The sequence below is a fragment of the Astatotilapia calliptera genome, chromosome 5 (genome assembly GCF_964374335.1).
Source record: "Astatotilapia calliptera chromosome 5, fAstCal68.1, whole genome shotgun sequence".
NCBI classification, from domain to species: domain Eukaryota; kingdom Metazoa; phylum Chordata; class Actinopteri; order Cichliformes; family Cichlidae; genus Astatotilapia; species Astatotilapia calliptera.
Window position 1 is genome coordinate 15,882,849 of NC_137426.1, and position 24,339 is coordinate 15,907,187.

The 24,339-nt window shown below is 38.3% G+C and overlaps 3 protein-coding genes and 1 long non-coding RNA gene across 6 annotated transcripts; 3 read left to right on the forward strand and 1 right to left on the reverse strand.

The window, feature by feature from the left end:
• Window positions 1-297: 297 nt before the first annotated feature.
• Window positions 298-8,062, reverse strand: LOC145428879 (uncharacterized). Its single transcript, XR_013909211.1, has 2 exons — window positions 7,694-8,062; window positions 298-552 (listed from the first exon to the last, which is right to left on the reverse strand). It is a non-coding gene; the product is annotated as an uncharacterized LOC145428879 (long non-coding RNA).
• A 511-nt stretch (window positions 8,063-8,573) lies between these two features.
• On the forward strand, window positions 8,574-10,365 carry gpx1a (glutathione peroxidase 1a). The gene is made up of 2 exons (XM_026167500.2): window positions 8,574-8,941; window positions 9,684-10,365. Exons 1-2 carry the CDS (start codon window positions 8,717-8,719, stop codon window positions 10,032-10,034), a joined length of 576 nt encoding a protein of 191 aa, XP_026023285.1. The 5' UTR covers window positions 8,574-8,716; the 3' UTR covers window positions 10,035-10,365.
• Window positions 10,366-11,088: 723 nt separating this feature from the next.
• brk1 (BRICK1 subunit of SCAR/WAVE actin nucleating complex) lies at window positions 11,089-12,913 on the forward strand. The gene is made up of 3 exons (XM_026166373.2): window positions 11,089-11,482; window positions 11,935-12,017; window positions 12,116-12,913. Exons 1-3 carry the CDS (start codon window positions 11,365-11,367, stop codon window positions 12,140-12,142), a joined length of 228 nt encoding a protein of 75 aa, XP_026022158.1. The 5' UTR covers window positions 11,089-11,364; the 3' UTR covers window positions 12,143-12,913.
• Window positions 12,914-13,764: 851 nt separating this feature from the next.
• rbm5 (RNA binding motif protein 5) lies at window positions 13,765-23,469 on the forward strand. Of its 3 annotated transcripts, none has more exons than XM_026167502.2 (25): window positions 13,765-13,907; window positions 14,144-14,191; window positions 15,601-15,781; window positions 15,875-16,033; window positions 16,173-16,242; window positions 16,663-16,736; window positions 17,470-17,553; window positions 17,825-17,885; window positions 18,302-18,367; window positions 18,473-18,633; window positions 18,723-18,820; window positions 19,310-19,397; window positions 19,470-19,538; window positions 19,761-19,827; window positions 20,308-20,408; window positions 20,518-20,674; window positions 21,069-21,160; window positions 21,311-21,475; window positions 21,586-21,726; window positions 21,817-21,900; window positions 22,042-22,227; window positions 22,317-22,391; window positions 22,520-22,620; window positions 22,739-22,868; window positions 22,961-23,469. In XM_026167502.2, the coding sequence occupies exons 2-25, from the start codon at window positions 14,175-14,177 to the stop codon at window positions 23,084-23,086; spliced, it is 2,553 nt and encodes an 850-aa protein (XP_026023287.1). In that variant the 5' UTR covers window positions 13,765-13,907; window positions 14,144-14,174; the 3' UTR covers window positions 23,087-23,469. The 3 variants fall into 3 exon arrangements, with proteins under 3 accessions (XP_026023287.1, XP_080157856.1, XP_026023288.1); XM_080301730.1 differs by having other exon boundaries at window positions 21,820-21,900; XM_026167503.2 differs by having other exon boundaries at window positions 20,539-20,674.
• The last annotated feature ends 870 nt before the right edge of the window (window positions 23,470-24,339 follow it).

A 24,339-nucleotide genomic window follows, 5' to 3' on the forward strand; every position in this document is an offset into this window, starting at 1 on the left:
CAGAGAAGCTGCTCACTAGATATATTGTTCTTTTTTGCATCAATCTCTATGAACCCTAGACATGGTTGTGCAAGAAAATCCCAGTAGATCAGCAGTGTTTTAATACCCAGACCAGCCCACAAACAACTATGGCAAGTCCAAAGTCACTTAAAGCATCATTAAAATCATAGCTGAGATGCTGTGATTCAAAGCAAATGTACGTGATTGGCTTGATGTTGATGATTCTTGGCATGTGCTTACATATATATGAATACATGGCATGTAGTGTGCCTAAATCAAAGTGTTCTAGATTTCGTATTTTATAATTCAATTCAATTCAATTTTATTTATATAGCACCAAATCACAACAAAAGTCGCCTCAAGGCGCTTCATAGGTACAGAGAAAAACCCAACAATCATATGACCTCCTTTGAGCAGCACTTGGGCGACAGTGGGAAGGAAAAACTCCCTTTTAACAGGAAGAAACCTCCGGCAGAACCAGGCTCAGGGAGGGGCGGGGCCATCTGCTGTGACCGGTTGGGGTGAGAGAAGGAAGACAGGATAAAAGACATGCTGTGGAAGAGAGACAGAGGTTATTAACAGATATGATTCAATGCAGAGAGGTCTGTTAATACATAGTGAGTGAGAAAGGTGACTGGAAAGGAAAAACTCAATGCATCATGGGAATCCCTGGCAGCCTACGTCTATTGCAGCATAACTAAGGGAGGATTCAGGGTCACCTGGTCCAGCCCTAACTATATGCTTTAGCAAAAAAGAAAGTTTTAAGCCTAATCTTAAAAGAAGAGATAGTGTCTGTCTCCTGAATCCAAACTGGAAGCTGGTTCCACAGAAGAGGGGCCTGAAAACTGAAGGCTCTCCCTCCCATTCTACTTTTAAATACTCTAGGAACAACAAGTAGGCCTGCAGTGCGAGAGCGAAGTGCTCTAATAGGGTGATATGGTACTACAAGGTCATTGAGATAAGATGGGGCCTGATTATTTAAGACCTTGTATGTGAGGAGCAGGATTTTGAATTCTGGATTTAACAGGAAGCCAATGAAGGGAAGCCAAAACAGGAGAAATCTGCTCTCTCTTTCTAGTCCCTGTCAGTACTCTTGCTGCAGCATTTTGGATTAGCTGAAGGCTTTTCAGCTAGTTTTTTGGACATCCTGATAATAATGAATTGCAGTAGTCCAGCCTGGAAGTTATAAATGCATGAACTAGTTTTTCAGCATCACTCTGAGACAGGATATTTCTAATTTTAGAGATGTTGCGCAAATGGAAGAAAGCAGTCTTACATATTTGTTTAATATGTGTGTTGAAGGACATATCCTGGTCAAAAATGACTCCAAGGTTCCTCACAGCGTTACTGGAGGCCAAGGAAATGCCATCCAGAGTAAGAATCTGGTTAGATACCATATTTCTGAGATTTTCAGGGCCGAGTACATAATCGGGACATTTTCCTAAACGAGGTATTTGCCTCATTATTACTTGTCTTTTCAAGTGAATTTAATTTCAAAGAGTATTTATTATTTTTTGATCGGTCACTAAAAATACCAAAATTCATTGGATGGTAAGTTTATAACAGTCTACAAAGGGACAATACCTTGATGTAGTCCTCATGAACTGAAATGACTTATTAGTATCAAGAAGCTACAGCCCGACGTGTTGGGAAACAAAGTAGTAGCACATGTTATTTCAGGAAAGGCAAACACTTTATAGCCAGATCCCTTATAGTGCTTTTGAACCTCCTCATCAGGCTCGTTTTCTCTTTTTCTCAATACACGACTGACAGCATATCAGCAATGAGGTCCAACCATCTAAAGTACCAAATAAACTGAATAAATAAGGATGTGTAAATAAATAAATATAACATAGAAACAAGATAAACTCATAAATAAATGAGAGGGAGGAGGTCCTCATTCATTAGTCTTATCAGCAAACTCTTTCTCATTATGATGTTCTCAACTCCCCAAATTATTCACAACCTCCAAAATGACAGCAGCAGCACTGACATAGAGATAAATGCTGTCAAAACAACTGTTATTTGGCTATTTTGGAGTAATCCATAATGTTAATTAGTGTAGCGCTTTTGTGCAAAATCTCACGGCACGAAAGAACATTGCACTATTGTGCATCATCTTGTTTCATGCCACTCAAATTTGCAGAAAACTGAAATCCAAACTCTAAATTGCCCCCTACCACCAACATTTCCAATGTAATAACCTCTACATACTGAGGACTCACAAAAACAAAGATGTGTAAAGCAAGGCAATGGTAATAGTTCTGCATAATATACTTAAACAAAAAATCTGGAGATGTTAGCCAGGTGCCAAAGTTAAACAGAAAATATGCTCATTAATCTGAGCTCTAATTGGAGCATTTGGCAGCACAGCAATTATCGCTCTTTCTTCCATCTTGAGCACCCCGGTGCCCATTAAAAAAAAGAGGAAAAGGGAGACACTCTTTACAAATGAATACTCCTGGGAGAACCAAGACTTTCTTCCTGCTGTGCTGAGCTGTGCACCACTGATGGCTGATGTAATAAATAAGCTGGAATCGTCCAATTTGTTCATAAACCTATCAATGTTTTACTTCAAGCACTGTCAGCATGTATTAGAAGGCTTTTTTCTCCTCTGCTTCTAAATACAGGACAGCAATAGGTATAAGTTTTACGTTCAGGGTATTCACAGTGCATTACAGAGGCTAATTAATAAAAACTTTATTTAAACTTTAAAATAAATACACAAACATAAAAAAAAGAAAAACAGAGCAAAGTGCATATACATTTCTGACGTTTTTTGGTAAAAGCCAGTGAAAAAAGGTTGGACCAGTTTTTAACAAGTAATAAAGGAATTATATAACACTATGACCATGGTATTGAGTCATCTTTTGGGTCTTATGAAACGCCAGATTCATTTTTATTTGTAGTAAGTAGAAACTTTGTCAGCACACTCACATGTATTAAATGTATATTTTGAACAATATTTTGTTTATTCTATTATAACAGCCAAAAAAAAAAAACATAGACACAAAAGAATAACAATAAAGTGCTCCTGTCAACTGCAACAAACAACTTTAAAACAGTTACATCCAAGATCTTAGTTAAAAAGAGGTTTATGTTGTGATTTATAAAGAGTTCATCTAAAGTACTGTACTTTACTACTGTACTTGTCCGTCATTTCTTACATACCCACTTGGTCTGTCTGTTGTATATTGTTGTTCAGTGTCACTCCTTGTTTTGTTGTTATGGCATTCTGTGTAATATGTTGACTAACTTTATTTGTCAAAATAAAAAAAATGCTCCTCTGCATTAGAACCTGATTTATTAGCAGGCCTACATTATCAACTGGTATTAGCTGTTTGTAAATCTATCAGTATCTGTACCGTATATGTACAGGGCAATCTGCAACTTCCATTTTGGCAATACATGTGTTTGAAACAGCACAAACACATGAGCCAGTTGAGCCAAGCAGTAAAGAAAGAAGTAAATAGACAACTACACATCAGATATCTTTTTATTCTTTGTGTATCTAATTTTTTTAAGTATATATATATCAACTGATATTTTGCAATATCAAAATTTTAAATCAACAAATATCAGTATCAGCGTTTGCCTTGAAAGTCCTGCATTAGTTGAAATTTTGTTACACACAGTTAAAGTGTGGTCTTGCTCAACAACCTCTTTCTTTACTGTCAAAATTATGTGATTTAGAGATTAATGAGGTAAAATACTTTGCAAATGGCCAACAGAAGTAGAATATATTGATTTAATTACTATTTAAAAAGGCCAACATTTTTATTAGCATGATTAAAAAACAAACTAGTTGATAGCAAATATATATACCTGAATATAAATTATTGCCATTAAGGAATCTAATGGAAGACCTGGCATGATATGGTCTATGAGTTTTTACCCCAAAACAATAGCACTTATGAACTTATTATCCAAAATTACACACTGAATAATTAAAATTATACTATTTAATGTGCTTTATTGAATGGTGATTATTCAGCAATTGCTATGTTTTGTTATATAAATGTTCTCTTCTGAAAACAGACCAAAACAGAAATATTGTTGGTTCCGTTTGTGCCTTAGTGTTTTTGGGAAATACACACAAAGTTTTTCTGATTTGGGGCAGCTTGTCAAGCCTGCTACATGCATTATATTCTCTTGCCATTTTGTTTTATTGATGCATAAACAGAAGAGCTCTGTACAAAGAATTCTGGTGAAATAAATATCAAGCTTTTAAGATTTGGGCTCTTGTCTTTTTTAATGGCGTTGATGTACATGTACTATTAGCAAACATCATATTACCATTAATATCCCTTCATTATTTTATGATTGATAAACCTCACCAAGCACTGGATACTCAGTGAAGATTATAAGAGTCAAATTCTCTATCAAATGTCCACAAACCGTGTATTCACCAGTTCAAAATATAATAGTGGCTGCTTTCACTGAAGCTGTCAGAATTAAATGACAACATGGCAAATGCTTAAAAATCAGATGGATTGAAAATGACCAGTTAATTGCTTGATTGATATAATTGTTAACAGCAAAAGCACAACTGGGGGACTCTACGCAGAAGGCTATTTTTGACGCTTTCGCTGCTTTGAAATTTCACAGTGGGGAGCCTTAGCCAAGTGGATTTATTAACCATCACAGGACTCCAACTAGGGAGTCCAGAACAAAGAATCACTGCAAAAAGCACAAGCCTCTGTACACAGCCTTTGTTTTGCCCCTCTGCACTCATCAGTACACAAGTGTGCTGTCTTTTGATGTTTCTTCAATATACTGACAGTTCATCTGAAGCAAAAAGTTCCGAAATCCAGCTCACGCAATCACAACTTGTTGTGTCTCTGCTTCGCATCAGCTTCACTGGTTTTGGCGAGGGAGCAGGGAAAGTAGCGTAAAAAGGGTGGTTTCTCCACCAGCATACAAAATGTTAACGATCCACACTCAAATTCAGGAAGGCTTACATTTTAAATGTTGTACTATGACTTGTCGAAGGGGGAAGAGGTGGAGCGATTTCAGCATTTATCACAAAGACCAATTTTTGAACTGATACACATTTCCTGGCCAGTCACCTCTCAAGCTCCCTTTCTCACTGCTTTCATCATATTGTAACACTAATATGGTCCCTAGAGATGGGCAGACACATGTGCCATTTCACTGCAAGCTCACTTATCATCCATCACTTTCTTTTTTACACAATCTACATCTCCAGAACCACTTTGTCATTTGGAATATCAAATTGGACAGGAAAACTATACAATCTACCCTCAGTTCTCTCTCTCACACATTTTTTGGATGTGAAGGTGGGAGGGCGGTGAAGTGGGCACACTGGGTCAGAAAAATGCCCCTGGCCTTGAAACTGTGAAGAGGTTAGTGCAGAAGGAGGATTTAGCAAGTGCGGCCCAGAATATGTGTTAGCCATTTGGAGGAACAGACAGAGCTGCTCCAGCCCTGTATCCATGGCAACCATTTCAGGACCAACTCAAGTTCTCGTTGAGGTCTTTTGTTTCTCCAGAGGCTGTGATTAAAGGAGGTAAAAGTGAGAAAAACGAGAGAACAGAGGATGAGACTAGCCATGCTGACACTTATCCTCTCTCAGCTGCACTTTTGAAAATCCTACCCACAGCAAATATCAGTGGACAGTGTCTTACTATTCAGACACAAAGTACCAGTCCTCCTATCTGAGAGCACTCTCTGGAGCTCCTGATGCAGGGACTGAATGACATCCTGAGGCCTGGACGCTAATGAGCTGAGATCATTACGCCAATTATTTTAGCTTAGATCAGGACTTGGCTGTGACTGTGCAGAGGAAGTAGGACCCACTGCTAGCCTAATTGATGGCTTGGGAAAAAGAGGATGAGCAAAACAAAAGGAGTTTGAACCGGAGATGGGAAAAGTTCATTGCTAAACCCTAGTTAAATTCCATCAGGTTGGTGTGCATGAAGCTATGATAGGGTTTATGCACTTAAAGTCAGTAAGGTTCAGTTAGCTCCATAAACAATCAACATAACTAAATTTCAGACACAGAGAATTACACAAATGTTGCAGGTTGCTCTAAATTGGCTGTAGGTGTGAATGTGAGCATGAGTAGTTTTCATTCTTTACGTGATGAACTGTTGACCCGCATTTCAAATATTAGTTCTCTCAGCCCTTTGTTTTGCGCTAATGTTACCAGAACCTCCCAACTCCCAGCACTGTAGCAGTGCAATAACTTCTGACTAACCATTTCAAGGTGCTACTCCTTGTTACACTGTTTTGGTAGAGCCCAGTACAAACACAGCTCAGCTGGACTTGCTTTGAAATGTGGGAAAAAGATTTCGGAGACCCAAGAGAGGGTGCAGTATTAAGTATCATGAAAACAGATCCAGCAGAAATTATTTCCTGCTGTTTATAGGATATTTGAGGAAAGATGAGTTCACAAAGGGATCAACTGGGAACATACACAGACATCTCACTAAGAGCCAAATGACTGATTGTGCTGTTAGAAGCACTTGAGTGACAATAAAGCAGATAGCTACAGCTTCAGTAACAGTTCTATAGGTTTAGTAGTCTGACCTTTGATTGAAGTTGGTCGTGCTGGCTCACAGAACATCTGATGTAGTGTGCACATTTAAAAAGGGGCTCCAGAAGGACATTAATCTGACATCAGTGATGACTTGGCAGGTTTAATGGATAGAGGGCTAGGTGGATGAGTGGATGAACTGATGCATATTTTTTTCTTAAGATCAAAATAAGAATAAATAATTACAATTAAATATAGAACCAAATCACATTACTATCAAGCTACTGAAATAATTAAATAAATTAGGATAATATCAATTTCCGCCATCCTAGTATTTCCATTTTCCTTACAGGCAGCAACAGAAGGCTAAGATTCTTTGTTCTCGTCTCAGTGGTAAGGAAGTTTTTTTCTTTTTCTTTTTTTTTTTTTAAGGCTAAACAGGCCTTCTAAAGCACCTCATTTTATTGAAGACTCCGCGAAGTCTCAACTCCCTTCAGATAGACTAGAGCAACGATTTTGTCACGTTTATTTTTCTAACATTACTTTTAGCTAATTAATTCATTTTAGTGTTTTCATTTGTCCTTTATTCATTGAACTTTTCCCTTGATGAATAGTAGAAATACTACAAACCCTACATTTAGCTCTGTTTTCAGACTGTATCAAGTCAGCTATCCAGTAATGCACTTGGATTACATTCCATGACATCTGAATCCACAAAGCACACCACACCCTGACCAGATGTGCCATGACAATGCTCAAGGGAAAACACAAAAATCAGTCAGTCCCAAGAGTCTTGCAAAGCGTTGGGCAGCTAAAAAACACAGAATATGTCTACAGGATAAGTAGACATGGCTATGTGTTGTTGAAGTAACAATGTAGCTGGATTAATATGATAAATCTCATCATAAGTTGTCTACTTATACCTGGTGAAAAGTAGGGTACTCGTCGTCTAATGCCATTTTAAGAGAATGGCAACATCGCCATCTAGCGGTCAACTGCACAGCCTTGTTTAGATTTTTTTTACGTAAACATATACCTGATTTTTAGGTTAATATCTTTTAAAATATTAACAAAATAATAATAATAATAATTTAGACATTACAGAAAACAGACTTTATATTATTGCTAATAGATATGCTATACTAAAAAATTGTGTCTACCAGATGTTTGACCTTTTATTTAATTATTATTTACCTTAGTACTGTCAATATAAAACACTCCAAAAAGTGGAAGCTGTGATCCAGTCCTTTTCGAATCCCCAAAAAGCTCGACGAGGTCCTCGTATGAACTTGCAGGCGGGTGTAATCTTTCTTTCTTGTTGGCTGATGGCCAGTTATCACAGTAACTTCTGAGCAGATTCCCGAATACAAGATGTAACGGATAGCAGGATATCAGGATACTGACCACACACACATTCATATAGTCTGACATGATTGTTTACCCACAGGGGGAGCCATAAGTGAACACAGCTATGGCTCTTATTTTTAAAAAAGCCACCATGTTTAACAGCATGGTTTGTGTGTTTTCCACTTCTCCAGTCATTAGTTCTCAAGTCATTTCACTAAGCAATAAATAAATTCACTTCCTGTGACTTCCTGGAAAGTACCATTCATGCACACAAAAAGGGGGGATTGTTGTAAACAAACTGTAAATCTCTTAAGACATACCGATGTGAAATACGTTTTGCTAACAGAGTTTCTGCAGTTTCGGTTGTGTAGGTTTGTGTACGTGTCCAATATCAAAATTGGCAGTGGTCATTTAATAAATATTTGCTAAGTAAAAACTATTATGTCATTTTTCTTTACTTATTTTGATTGGAGATTTAGACGTCAGTGACTTCCTCAAGTGGTTAGAAACAATGATAATTACCATACTGGATTACCACATTTGTTAAATTCTTGTGCAACTTTATCTTTATAGATCAGTATCTATAAAGAAATACATTTAAAACAAATAGAGAGAGATTTCGATAGCAGGTGAAAATTAAATGCTTTACGTCTTTCTGCAAAACGATAATAAAATAATACTACTACTAATAATAATACAAATAATAATAATTTGCATTTGCACTGAGGGGTGTTGTTAGATAAGCTACTTGTCCCGCCCTAAGAATAAAAGCGAGGGCTGGACTTGGAGCACATTTGAAACGTGATAAGGAAAAGGTTTTTAATCCGAGTTCACGGTTTCAGAAATCTAAATCATCTGGATTTTTTAACAATGGCTGGCCATTTGAAAAGGTTTTACGACCTGACAGCTAAGCTGTTGTCTGGAGAAACTCTCCGTTTCTCTGCACTAAAGGACAAAGTTGTACTTATTGAAAATGTGGCGTCTCTCTGAGGAACGACAACCAGGGACTACACTCAAATGAACGAGCTTCATTCTCGCTACTCCGCCGAAGGTCTCGTTATTTTGGGTGTACCCTGCAATCAGTTTGGACATCAGGTACAAAGCGTGTTTGTTTTTTACTTGAGAGAGAGAGAGTAATGTTTATGAGGTGACCGAAACTCCGGACTAGCCAAATCCAGGCCTAGCTTCCTTATTCTTGACATGTGAGAAATATGACCTAAGAGCCGTCCGTATTTTAGTAACACAAGTTTACAGACATGCGTGTGTGTTATCAGTCTGAAATGAAACAGTTTTAACTTTAGGAATCTTTTACTTCAACTAAAGTGGGCCGTAAGTGTTCAAATACATGTGAAGTGTCATATTTTAAAAAAGTAATATATTACATGAAGTGTCTTATTAAAAGTATTCTGATTGTTACTAAAATATTAGCAAATTATCAGTGTCAAAGCAACATTTTAGCTTGCATATTTATAATATTTATAAGCTCCTGGTATTGATTTTTATATATAATACAGCGCATTATTTTCTAATATCCTAAATTTTCAAAGATGTTCTATGGTAAATATGAATCTGTCCAAATACCATATCTGTCGGATACATTTATCAGGTTCATAAGCACGATTATTTACTGCTAAAATGTCATGAACCAGAAAAATACAATACAAAGTATAAATTAGCGAATAAATCTCAAATACAAATACACCTGCCTCTATAGTGCACCTAAGTACTCTAGAGGAAATGTAGGTTACACTACAATTCCTCTTATTTAGCTTGTTTAATTGAAACCCCACTTTAATGTCTACATCTATCTAACAGTGCTTGTGTTTTGGTGCAACAGGAGAACTGCAAGAACGATGAAATCCTAAGATCTCTGAAGTATGTCCGTCCAGGGAATGGCTTTGAACCAAAGTTCCAGCTCCTCGAGAAGGTGGATGTGAACGGAAAGGATGCCCACCCCTTGTTTGTCTATCTGAAGGAAAAACTTCCATTCCCCTGCGATGATGCCCTGGGTCTCATGAATGATCCAAAGTACATCATTTGGAGTCCAGTGTGTAGGAATGACGTATCCTGGAACTTTGAGAAGTTCCTGGTTGGTCCTGATGGGGAACCCTACAAGCGCTACAGCAGAAATTTCCTGACAAGTGACATCAAGGCAGATATTAAAGAGCTACTTAAGAGACTCAAATAAAGTGTGCTGGGAAATTTTATGGGTGATTTAAAACATAACAGTTCAGAAAGATCAGTCAGCACATACACATATTAGGATAATTTGTCATGCTTTCAGATCTCAAGTTCCAAAAATGTTGTAGCAGGCCTGGGTTTGTTTGTGATATTTTAAATGACATCCACTACTGGATTGTTCAGCCTTTTAACTCAATGACGACACTCCTTTAAATGTTTTTGTGGAGGGGTTTCTGATAAAAATGTAAAAGTTTGACGACCATTGTGAATGTCTTTAATAAGATCGCAAATATTTTCACTTCCTTGACTTAAAAGAAGAAATAAATGTTATTATAATACTTGTGTTGTGCTCATTTCTTATTTGCAATGGTAATGGACAGGTAGATGGTTTACATCAGGCAGGAGTCTTTGTGGACTGCGATGTTCAGATGAGGCATTGTGCTCTGTAGTGACAGTAGGGAGCAGGGAGAGGTATGCGCTTGAGAGAAGAGGAATAAAAGTAGAAGCAAGACAGAATGAGATGAAAACAGGTGTAAGACTGAAGATGCAATGAGAGGTAGTGAAGGTGGATGAGTTTTAATACCTGGGTTCAACCATCCAAAACTATGGACAGTGCACGAGAGAGGTGAAGAAGAGAGTGCAAGCAGGGTGGAGTGAGTAGAGATGAATGTCAGGGATGAATTGTGACCAAAAAATAGCAACAAAAGTGAAAGGAAAGTTCTCACTACAAGACAGTATTGAGACCTAGTATAGTTTGGACATGGTGGAACTCCAAAAACAAAAGGAGGCTGAGCTGAAGGTGGCAGACTTGAAGATGCTAAGATTTTCATTGGGAGTGATGAGCTGGATTAGAAATAAGTACCATCATAGGAACAGCTCAGTTTCAGCAGTTTAGAGGAAACGTTAGAAAAGCAACTCTGAGGTGCTATTGACATGTTCAGAGGACACATAGTGGATATATCAAACAAATGATGTTGAATATGAAACTGCCAGGCAGGAGGAGAAGATGAAATCCTCAGAGGAGCTTCACGGATGAAGCGAAGGAGGACATACAAAGGGTTGGTGTGACAGAAAAGGATGTTAGGGATAGAGTGAGATGGAAGTAGGTGACCCGCTGTGGCGACCCCTAAAGGTAGCAACCGAAAGAAAAATTGTGTTGTGCTCATTTCGATAAAATACACACAAATATCCTTCAGAAATGTATGCAGGAAACTTAGGAAATTTCGGTAAATAGAATCTTCATGGGGGAAAAAAGTGTTGTATAATATTTTCACATCGACGCAACACTTTCCGGTACTTCCTGGGTGAAAGCAGAGGGATACTGCAACTCGTCCAACATGGCTGGCCAGGAAGATCCAGTGCAAAGAGAGATTCACCAAGACTGGGCGAATCGAGAGTACATAGAAGTAATTACGAGCAGCATCAAGAAGATCGCCGACTTTCTTAACTCGTTTGGTAAGCTTTTAACAAACTAGCTGAAGTTAGCTAGTTCAGCCAGCTGTTAGCATTGATGTTGATGTTTTCAATGGCCACTCCCAGCTAGCAGTTAGCGAGGCTGTTAGCTGTTAGCTTGTTTTTGTTTTGGAGGAGGATTGTGACATTTTGAAGAGGAATCGGCTTACATTTTGCTCCAACTAGCTGTCCTTTAAGAGTCGGTCGTATTAATGAATTTATTAATATACCAGATGCGACAGACGATAGGAAAGCATTAGCAGGCTGCCGTAACCGCTAATGCTAGTGTTGTCGGGCAATATGTATGCGGATGTGCCCTTTAAACCTTTTTAACCCAAAATGACGGTGTGCATCTTTGTTAAGCAGCTATTGAAAAATTGATGACAATGTCATGCTTCGTCGTGGTAACCTCTAAACGTTCTAGTTTGTTTGTTTGTTTTTTAATTCTCCATCAGACATGTCGTGTCGATCTCGTTTGGCCACACTCAACGAGAAGCTGACAGCGCTGGAGAGGAGGATTGAATACATTGAGGCAAGGGTAAGTTAACTGGATGTAAAGTGCCTTTATTTCTTTGTTTGACTTTGTCTTTTTGTCAAGTAACCATACCCGTTACATAAACATGTCTCTTATTGTAGGTGACAAAAGGAGAAACCCTGACCTAGAAGTGGCCATTGAAACTCATAACACCCCCAACCTACCTGCCATCTCTCACCCTGAAGTTTTGGACTAAGTGTGATGGACTCCACCCTCCTATTTTTGGACGATGTGGACCTTTTTTTTTTTTTTTTTTTAAATATATTATATGGCTGGATTTTGTGTTATTTTATCTCATGGTGCATTTGTACAGAAGATGTGTGTCTAACTTGGCTACCATTGATTCAAGCATCATTATATTCTATTACAAAACAAAACTAAGCTCCACTAGTATTGGTTTAAAATAAGTCTGGAGCACAATTATGATTTATAAATTTTGTATCACTGCAGTTTGACCATCTGTGTTGTGTACAGTGTCACTTCCAAATGAAAGCTGTATCAAAAGAGGAACATTTGCCTGTGCCAAGATGAACTATTATTGTGTACTTACATTTAATAAGGGCCTCCTTGTACAGCAAAGTGTTTGGTGATGTTTCTGAATTTAACTACTGTAATAAATTACCTTAAATAACATTGTAGCTGAACTTAACTTTTTTTCAACAGTTATGTTGCTATGTTGAAGATGGGTCTAGTTATGACTATTATGTAATCGGACAGACACACAATGTTTATACAAACTTGTAGTGTATATAGACTAGAGCTTGACATGAAACAACATATTAAATGGGTCAGATTGCTATTGTATGCAGGTTTTGGTACAGTTAGAAGAATTCATTGCAATGGCATTAATGTGTAACAAATGTTTTATGAATAATAAATCATACTTGCATAAAGAGTAATGTGCATTCTGGTTGAATTGAATTATTAATAGCGTGTGTTAAAAATAAAAAGCGTGGTTATAGCATGACGGTAACTTAATTATGTGTCCAGTAGAACATTAACAATTTTCAATTCCATGAAAAACCTGCAGGGAAATTCTAACAGCAGCGGGATTAAGCGCTTTCAGAACGCATCCATATACTGCTATTACGAAAATGTAACGAAAACAGCCAATGAAATGGCGGAAATCTGCGAGATGTGATAATTTTGTCCTGGGTTTTCCCTCACAGGCAGCACTACGCTATATCCCTTTGTTGTCCGTCCAGGCTTTTCTACCCAACTGAGCACTCACTAAACCACCAAACGTTTTAAGAAAATAAAAGTAGCAACGCACATTTACTGTGAGAGGATACACAATTTATGGAGAAGACAAACTCCACAAAGAAGGACTTTAGAAACCCAGGACTTTCTTATTATGAGACAAGAGTTCTAACAACAGTGCCATCATGCTGCTTCATCCTAGCTTGTATAGGTTAATTTATCTTATCCACCATTTTTCCACTCAAACGTTTAAACCTTAATTAGATACTACTTTAAAGTCTTCTTTGCCAATGATTTGTTAATTTCAAGAAAACGAAAAAAACTAACCATGCTCTATATTTAAATACCAATAAACGTATATATACGCTTTGTTGCGGTTTTATATTTTGTTTTGTTTGTTATGATAATTATAACAACATATAACCCCAGTAAGTCTTAACAACTAACTACGGAAGAGTGAGGAAAACAACCAGGCTGAGAGACCACTCCATGCCTGTAAGGCAAACTCGGGGCTGACTTTTCCATTACCCATAATGCACCGGGTAACACCAATGCATCTTGGGATAAAGAAGGTGCCATCGCAGATAAGTCTTTGGACGTGAGATGAATTTTCTTCTCCGCAATTTTTCTATTACCGTTTTGAAAAAATAATAGTGCGGGTGAAAAAAAACCCCATCATAAAAGCTTACACTGGTAAGTTGCTTCACGGTCAGAGTTGAAACTAAAGCTTTCGCGGTCTCTTGTTAGCACCGTTAAGAGACGTCCGTTTGATGACGTCTAGCTCCATATTATGGAATGAAGAAAAAGGAGGGCTTTGGTTTTTGTTTTTCTCACGCCAAACGAGTTCACTCGACTACACGGGGAATTGTTATGTGTAAACGAGTAAAACCGCTACGTATATTTTTAACGTTTTTATTTCTGTTTTCTAGAGGTCGTGTGAGTGCGGAAGCTGTAAGAAATATGGGGGCTGACAAAAGGTGAGTAGCAACGTTAAATGCCAGTTCAGCTCACCATGGTAGGTGTGGCTTATCATAGTGGGAATCCTGTGTTTTTCCCGTTTCTGATACATGTTCCGAGTTTCGGGGATATGTTTAACCAAATAATATTCAAAAGTTGTGTTTAAACTGAAATGGCAGACAAAAGTAGCGGTGATTTCTACCAGCTTTTCCAGATATGTAAACCCTTACATACAGGGCGACCGTGGCTCAGGGGGTTGGGAAGCGTATCTGTAACCGGAAGGTCGCCGGTTCGATCCCCGGGCTCTCTGTCCTGGTCGTTGTGTCCTTGGGCAAGACACTTTACCCTACTTGCCTACTGGTGTTGGCCAGAGGGGCCGATGGCGCGATATGGCAGCCTCGCTTCTGTCAGTCTGCCCCAGGGCAGCTGTGGCTACATCCGTAGCTTGCCTCCACCAGTGTGTGAATGTGAGAGTGAATGAATAGTGGCATTGTAAAGCGCTTTGGGTGCCTTGAAAAGCGCTATATAAATCCAATCTATTATTACATGGAATTTATTTTTAAACCAAAAAATAAAAAAAGGCAAAATTTGTTTTCGTTAATACTACAGGTAAACAGTTTTATTGCCATCAAATTCTCTCGTAATTCGAATAAAAAGTTAGGACAATACAAGAATGTAAAAGTGATTATCTGCCAATGAGTGATTGCCAGTGTTGTTGTTTTGGGGGGTTGTTTTTGTTGTTGTGGATTTTTTTTTAATATGAGTAACATTTCTTGCCTATATTGGTGTATTGTACGTGCTTTTTTTCTACATTGCAATCAATTAAGTCACTTTCAGCCACTTTAAAGTATCTTTAAAGAACTGATATGTTACATTTGTTGCAATTTCTGGTGCCCTCTCCGGCAGACATATTCCTGTCAGAAGGTAGAAGCTACAATCTTTCCTTTAAAACAAAAAAAAAAAATACAGCTTAAAAGAAAAAAAACATGTCACAGCGATTGAAAATCTGACATTTTTAATGCACATGAATAAAGGATTTATACATTTCACCTGGCCAAAAACTGCTTCAATCAGGTCACAAGAATCGTTTTTCCAGTGCAAAAAAACGTCATCATTCACGTTAGAGGTGTTTCAGATATGTTTGACAGACTATCGGCCAACAAGTCACTTACAGCAGTTTGAATTCCAGCAGTTTTTTGGTTTTTTGGCATGACAGTGTTAAGATTAACTGAGATTGACAATGACAATGGAGTATGACAATGCATTGTTCAAGGCTGGAGTCATGATAAAACTAAAATGGTAACAAAGTGATTGAAATGTTATACATGTTGAACACTAAGGTGTGCTAAGTTGGTTTGTTTATTGCAGTATTAGTTGTGCTCCTGTTTGACTTATTTATTTATTTTTTTTGTAATGTCCTTCTGAATAGGATTAGTCGAACAGAACGTAGCGGTAGATATGGTTCTGACCAGTGCCGTGATGAGTCTGAGTGGCGCGACAGACGTGAGCGAGACCAAGAACGTGGTGAACACAACATGCGCCGCTGGGGTGACGAGAGACGTGGTGATCGTTATGAAGGAGATCGCAGAGGATCACGAGAAAGCCCAGAGGTGCTTGTCCTAATAGCACTTGGGTTTAAATACTGCATTTGAAAAAACAATTGTCCAATGACACTTAGCAGCTGTTGTTGTTTTGTGTTAAAGCAAAGGGAGAGGAAGCGTCGTAACAGTGATAGATCAGAAGATGGTTATCACTCAGATGGTGACTACCAAGAGCAGGACTATCGAAGGGAACCAGGGGACGAGAAGAAGAGCAAGACCATCATGCTGGGGGGTCTGTCTCCTCATGTCACTGAGGATGATGTAAGTATTCAGTTGCACTGGTCGTGTGCACCCTTTTGTTCCTTTTCTTTGTTTTTATTGTGCAAGTACCTTTCTAAATGTATTAATGAATGAATGATTGAATTATGATGTTAAGCAGCCTCTGCATGTTGTTATTTAGATTCGTTTTGCCATTGACCAACTTGAGGGACCCCAGCCAGTGGATGTCAGGCTGATGAAAAAGAGAACAGGTGAGAACCAGTCATGTGACGGACTCCGAGCTTCCCCAAGTCTTTGACCATAGAGCCAATCTGCTTCCATTCAGACCCATTTTCCCATAGAAGTTAGGAGATGACTATATCAAAGTACTTGAAAAGGTTGTAAGAATATTGATTCAAGGCTTATCTTGTACACTGTGGAGCAATTTAAGGTAAGTAAGAGCAGCATTGATTGCTATGAGTAAGTCAGCTGGCAGACTCATGTTGATGTTGAGTGTGGTTCAAACAGTTGTATTCTGCAGGATTACTTGCTATGGTAAAACTCCTAAGGAGTGGGCTATTGTGTACCAATCTGGCCCTGGGTCGGGAAGCAGTTTGTGGAAGAGTTTGAATAATATGCCCTTGGACTCTTAACTAACACGCCTCCCGTCTATATTTGAATGCTGTCTCTAGGTATAAGCCGTGGTTTCGCCTTCGTGGACTTTTATCACTTGCAAGATGCTACACGATGGATGGAGACCAATCAGGTTGCTTCACAATCGCCAAGTCTAGTTTTAATCTTGGGGATCTGGAAAAATAACCCAAAAGGCAACCAGAATGTATTGAATACGTAGTGTGGAAACTGTATAGAGAAAAAAAAACTGGAAAAAACAAACTGAATACAATAGAGCAAATATAGAGATGATTATATTATTATTTACAATGTCATATTTTAATATATTTTTATAGTTAATTGTAATAAGCTTCAAGAAAAATTTCTGGTTTTGTTAAGTGATCTCTTTAAAAATCTGCATTTAGATTTGATGAACACACCATCTTTGCCTTGCAGATCATGGCTATATTAGTTATTTTCAGATTTCAGTGTAACCCCATTCTTTTTTCTTTTTTTTTCTTTGCAAGCTTACCCCAAATACTGGGAATTGTTATTTTTGTATTTTCTTAATCTTTTTAACAGAATTTTCTTCTGTTTTGTTTTTTGAGAAGCCCATACATTTTTTTTCTTTGGAAAGCAGTCAGGAAAGTCTGTTAGGGTCACATTGTACACTTTGCTCCAGCTCAGCCTGGGCACTCGGGTCCCAAACACCAAAAGAACCCTCTTTACATCATGCTCACATACACGTCATGTGCCTGTCTGTAACTCAAAGGCTATCTGTTGGGGGTCCCTCTCCCCCGTCCCCTCTCCCTTCCAAAACTGCTTGCTCTTTTGATGAGACGAGTTCCCTCCATGAACACTTGGATGATTTTGTTCTCCTCTTTCAGAAACGTCTGACCATCCAAGGAAAAACCGTAGACATGCACTACAGTCACCCCAGAAACAAGTATGAAGACTGGCTCTGCAGCACAGTAAGTTAATGTCTCGGTTTCATGGTCTCATTATCCAACATTTTCTTCTAAAGAACACTGCACACACTTGAGATAGGCCTGTAAGCATCAAATTTTGCAATCCTGTCATCTTATTTTGTTGTACACCTACATTTGGATAAGTGGTAAAGGTTAGGTTGTGTCTTAGGTAAGTATGGTATGCAGTACCAATATAGTTGCCTGTTCTCTGAGGCAGCACTGTTCAGGGCTTTAGTAGGTGTATAATCAAAATGATGTGAACGGTTACTTGCAGTGTGGCCTGTACAATTTCCGGAGGAGGCTGAAGTGCTTCAGGTGTGGAGCAGCCAAAGCTGGTAAGTAGTTAAATCAACAAGAGGCCACTGACTGCAGACATCTGAGCAGCCTGAGTCCACAGGGCTGGGATGCAACACCAAGTTTGTTTCTGTAGCTGTGAGATGATGTGGATTTTTAAGGAATGTCACTCTGTCTAGTAAGGTGTATCAGTGCTAATTGGCCTGAATAATATAAAAGAAAACGTGAAACACAACAGACAGTGTAGTTCATGAAATGGGCACATAGTGTCAACACTATCTTTTAAAGAGATGTTTTTTTTTTTTTTTTTTTTTTTTTTTTTTTTTTACACCATTTTACACCATTTTATACCTTTTTTTTTTTTTTTTTTTTTTTTTTTTTTTTTTTTTTTTGTTGCAGTCTCTCACTTCTGGAGGTTGTGTTAATGCACTTCTTACTTCTGTCTTTCTCTCAACAGAAAGTGAAGCGACCAATAACACTGGAGTTCCTGAAACTCAACCCAGCGGAGATTTCTATGGCGATAGTAAGAGTTTCTTCATTACTGAAGCAGTTTCATTTGCTTAGTTTCGAAGCAAAATATCTCTATTTATAGTATTCTTTCCCTAAATATCATCTTTTGTCCCATCAGCAATCATCCTTAGAAATATTGCTCCTATGACCACAGTGGAAGCCATCATGACTGCCCTGGCACCATATGCCAATCTATCATCCAACAACATTCGTCTTATTAAGGACAAGCAAACGGGCCAGAACAGAGGCTTTGCCTTTGTGCAGCTGTCTTCACCTCTGGTAATTCTTTAATATGTACAGATGGAAAAAGCTTTCCCTTTGAAAAAAGTTTTGTATATAACTTAACATATTATCAATCATTTTAACAGGAAGCATCTCAGCTGCTAACAATCCTTCAAGGACTGCAGCCTCCCTTAAAACTAGATGGAAAAACAATTGGGGTGGATTATGCCAAGAGTGCTAGAAAGTAAGTAGTCCTCACTTGTTTTGTTTTTTCTTTTTTAAATGCAGGAATGGCCTCAGTATGGCTTTTTCTGGGATGCTTTCTAAATAACTGGTGTCACTAAAGAAACGTTAGCCATAAAGGTCGATGTAGCAAATGCGACAAAGCCCCATCTGCTCGCATAATTGTTGACATGATTTTGGTCTTCAAGTTTGCATTCCCTCGAGTTGTTTTAGCAACTCAAGACTGTCATAAAAAGATTTCACCACATTGGAAGACTTTACTAGAGAGTTGAAAGTGATGATTAGAGGTCTAGTTTGTGCCACCACAAGTTGCTGTGGTTAAAAGCAGCGAGGCTCTGTGGTTTAACTCCATCTATGCTCTTAACCCTTTAAATGTTAGCCTTAGGCCAACCTTTTCCTGGTTCCTCAAGTTGCCTGTCTTGATTCACAATATAAAGAAAGATTGAGCTTCACTCAGGTGAATATCATTTTTTTCCCTTTTCTTTTTTAGGGACCTTTTACTCCCTGATGGAAATCGTGTCAGTGCCTTCTCTGTGGCCAGCACAGCTATTGCTGCAGCCCAGTGGTCCTCAAGTCAGGTAGGTCCTTTTTCTGTCTATCACCTTCCATTTTTGATATCACAGAGTCGTAATTGGTGTTTTCCTTTTCAGCCACAGCAGAGCTCAGAGGGAATGTCAGAGTACAGCTACCTACAGGAAGGTTATACTCCCATGTCCCAGGTTAGTAAGAAGAAAATTATGGTTACATTACCAAGACCTAGAAGGTAATTTCCGACTTCTCAGTATCAGTGAGATACAGCTCTGTATCATCATTCAGTGGCAGCTGTGTAACTCTACAGCCATTCAGAGAAAACGTGCGGGTGTATCTAATATAATGACATTATAAATGTACAAACACTGTTTCTTCTTCCTTTTTTCTTTTTTTTTTCTTTTTTTCCCCAGGATTATCAGACATACTACCAGCAAGGAGCAGCAATCAGCACCTCTCAGGGAAATGGAATTCTAGGAGGTAAAGAACTTCTAAACTCTGTTTAAAATATTGGTTCTGTAGCTAATTGTTCACTGTATCATTTTAACATTTGAAAATTAGTGTCTCCAATTTTTTTTCTTTATGTGGTTGTGATTAGACAAGACTACAAGCTGTTCTAACATTTGTTCACACTGAATTTATAGTTTTATGAGCTTCAGTTAAGCTGATATGTTTAATGTGGTTGTTTCCATCATTTTTGTCTGTATTCTAATAGGCATTTTGGCGTTAACAAGTAGTTAAGATTTTGAATGCGTGCACAGCGGCTGCTTTGCAAGCCACTGTGACCCTTTGCTCGGATTTATGTGTGTGCATCCTCAGAGAAGCGCAACAAATGCTAAGTTACTGTTTCTAGAAAAAATGCTCAGCGATTTTCTGTAAACTTTGAAAAATATAATAATTGGACTTTGTTTGCATCATGATCTTGAGTTTTGTTTCATTTTTTTGTTTTTGAACTTACAGCTGCCCCGGGTGTAAAGATTGTTCCAACTGCAGTTGGAGTTGTGATATCACAGAACGCACAAGTCTACCAACCCCATATAATTGCACAGCCTGCTGTGCAGGTAATGTACACGGTTGATAATTCTGTAATAAGATAAATTTATAATACTGTGTAAGTTACTGATTCAACAATCTCCAAATAATCTTAAATAAACTGTTTATTGATTGTAGGCATTGCCACTTGCCCAACAGTTGGAGGCAAAACCCCAGGCTGGACACATTTCAGGAATTGAAGCTGCTTCTTTGCCAGCTGCTGCTTTAGCAGCTGCCACTGTTACCACTGCGGGGACATTAACAGCCTCTGAACAGGCGGCGGACACCAACATTGGTATGAGCACATAAGATCCCTTTAAACCAACACTGCTGAACTGTGACGTGCATAGAAACATGACAGTTTTCTCAAGGTCACTGTCATGTGTGTTGAAGTGTTTCTATGTATAGAACCTGGATAGAACTTCAGTCTCCAGCCTGTAGTTTAAAAGGACCGTGTTAATCTGTTATTCCTTAGACCTAACCAAATGTGCGGGGCATGATATCTAAGATTGTTTAATGTTGTACATAATTGCTAATGCTTAATTCTTTAAAGCTTTTCATTTTATTAATTGTGTGTTAGTTAACAGTTAAATCTGGAATGCGTCTTTATTTCTATCCCTGTCTTTTCTAATTTGCCAAGAAAGATTTTTACCACCATTGTTAATGCTGTTGTGTTTGCTAATTCACAGCTGTTCCTGATACATCCACCTATCAATATGATGAGTCTTCTGGCTACTATTACGATCCTCAGACTGGCCTCTACTATGACCCAAATACACAGGTAAGTAGTGCACATCCACCTTGTGTGAGTTGCATGTTTTTCTGTCTGATCTGTGCATTTATAATGTGTAATTGAGCTTCCTTTTTTTTTTTTTTTTTTAAGTTTTTTTTTTTTTTTAATTAACATGCAAATTGCCGTTTCTACTTTCAGTATTACTACAATTCTCAGACTCAGCAGTTTCTTTACTGGGACAGTGAGAAGCAGACATACGTACCTGCCAGCACAGGTTCTGCAGGTTCTGCAGCAACAGGCACCAAAGAACAGAAAGAGGGCAAGGAGAAAAAAGAGAAGCCCAAAAGCAAGACAGCTCAGCAGGTGTGTTCAAAGTCCTGCATTAACATTTTTATTATGCCTGAAACAACTTTCACACATTTTCAGTTCACTCGTTTCTTTGTGCACTTTACTATATTTTAAAAATCCTACAGATTGCTAAGGACATGGAACGGTGGGCTAAAAGTCTCAACAAGCAAAAGGAAAACTTCAGAAGTAGCTTTCAGCCTATTAGTCAAGAAGAAAGAAAGGAGGCAGCAGCTGCTGATGCTGGATACACATTGTTTGAAAAGAAGGTATCTCATTAGGCTTCGATACGTAACAAAGTTCTGGGACTGCATGTGTAAAGCTTCTATGTCTTTAATGGTTCCACTTCCCTTTTCCAGCAGGTAAGTCTAGACAGACTCATCCCAGAGATGCTAAGGGCCCCTGAAGAAGAGCCATCCACCACCTCAGTCACCTCTTCAAAGGTGAGTATTTTCTGCATCTCTCATTTTAGTTGGCTATACTTCTGTATGAAGATGATAATGTCAGATTTTGCATGAATTCAAAAATCTGTTACCCTTAGTAATAAGCTAATATTTATGTATGGTTATCCTTGGTGTGGTCAGTGTGGCCTTGTGGCTGCCTACAGTGGAGACAGTGACCCTGAGGAGGGAGGAGCAGAACCTGATGGTGGTGATATAAGCCAGGACAAGCTGACAGACTGGAAAAAATTAGCATGCTTACTGTGTAGGAGACAGTTTCCCAATAAAGAGAGTCTAATCCGACATCAGCAACTCTCAGACCTTCACAAGGTAACAGTACATGTGTCATCTTCAGAACTAACAATGAAAATTTTCCAAAAAAAGGGAGAGAGCTCATTATTCCGTTGGTCTCGTCATAGAAAAACCTGGAAGTTCTTCGCAGATCCAAAATGAGTGAAGCAGAGCTGGAAGAGCTGGAGAGAAAAGAGACTGAGGTGCAGCTCAATATAGAATCACCCACTTACTTCTGAGTCATTCTTTTGTTTTTCAATGTGGATGCATTTAAACATTGTTTTTGTACATTATACCGTGTTTATTTGTTTCTTTTTCTATATTTCTATAGATGAAATATAGGGACAGGGCAGCCGAGAGAAGAGAAAAATATGGCATCCCTGAACCGCCTGTGCCTAAAAAGAAGAAATTTAATCAACCAGCGCCAGCAATGTAAGCAGTCATTTTTGTTTATTTTACTGATTTGTGTGAAATGTCGTTCCTCTAGTGATTTCAGTCTATTTTATCATTAAACTTGGCTTTATTTGATATTCTGCTCTTTTATGTACAGTAACTATGAACAGCCCACTAAAGATGGCCTCAACAGTGACAATATTGGGAACAAGATGTTGCAGGCAATGGGCTGGAAGGAGGGGAAAGGTCTTGGCCGCAACCAGCAGGGCATCACAGCACCAATTGAGGTATTTGTAACAGTTGTGGTGTAATAGTTCATCAGACTCAGTAACTATATACAGCTCTAGAAAGTACTCAACTCTGTGGACTTCCTCCTCAGGCTCAGTTAAGAACAAAGGGAGCTGGACTCGGCACTAAAGGAACCAACTACACCCTCTCTCCTTCAGACACCTACAAAGATGCAGTCCGCAAAGCCATGTTTGCTCGCTTCACTGAGCTGGAATGAGTCATTAGTCTGAAGCAAAAGTGACTTCTTGAAATGGCCTGCCAACAATCTGCTTCTTTTTGGTGTGGAGCTCCACTGTGTCTGCGTCACGAGAAGCTAAAGAGACGTTCCTAACGGTATCAGTCCAGTCTGTGATCCATAAAAACTATACCTCTTACTCTAAACCAGTCAATGAAGAAAAAATCTGTTGTAGGAATAATGACATAGTTAATATAATTTATAAATTGTACATATGCACAGTGAATTTACATTGCTGGTTTTCAGATTTCTTTTATAGTCATTCAATGTTATGACAACTTTTTCTTTAGTCTGAGCATGTTTAAATGATTGTACAGTTTATACAAAATCTGGATTATTTGTACAGAAATAAACTTGTGGCGTTATTTTTCTCTGGTCTTCATTATGTTTGATAACATACGGCAGCTTTTCTTAATGTAAATTCTGAGTGTTTTCATCAGTTAAATTCAGAAATATTGCAGTGAGATCTATATGTGCACCGCTAATTCCAGAATCTCACTGCTAATAAAATCAGCTGAATATGCAGTGGGAGCACTTGGCTGTAGAGAAGGCACATTTTCACGTGTAGAGAAAAACCTTAGATGACAAAAGCTGCTCTTTTGTCTGATTTTGGTGCTAAATTAAGCATTGCAATCTGAGCAGTGGCTTCCTGTGGAACTTAAAGCTGTTCTCTGTAGTTCGGAATTGTGGAAATAGCAGTAACTGGCCTGTGACAGCAAAAATCTGAAATTACATTTTTCCTTCTTTTGTAGAGGGTTTTTGTTTTTGTTTTTTTGTTTTTTGTTTTTTTTTAAAAACTTATTCCAAATCATTATTTTGTCAGGGGAAAAATATTGATGTGACAATTCAACCACATGAATTAAATGCAATCGTATTTGCGCACAAACCGATACTGATACAATACCACCTTACTCTGGATATACCCATGGTTCCCTAAAAATGCCACAATGCTTTGTGTTATTTCAGTGTTTCATAATCCTTGATATATCTGGGAAGCTTCATTTTTTTTCTCATTTGAAGAATTTTTCCTGGTTGTCAAAACTGAAATTCAGTGTTCCTTTTTGTTTGGACAATATGAAATAAAATTCTCCAAGTCAAATATAGTAAAATAAAAAATCCTTTTTCAGTCTGTGTTGACGCAGGTGCAAGTGCTGTCTCTACTGGCTGTTCTTTTGACACACTTATTGTCCCTTTTTAATTGTTTATTATATAGTAAATCCATTGTAGTCTTTCCG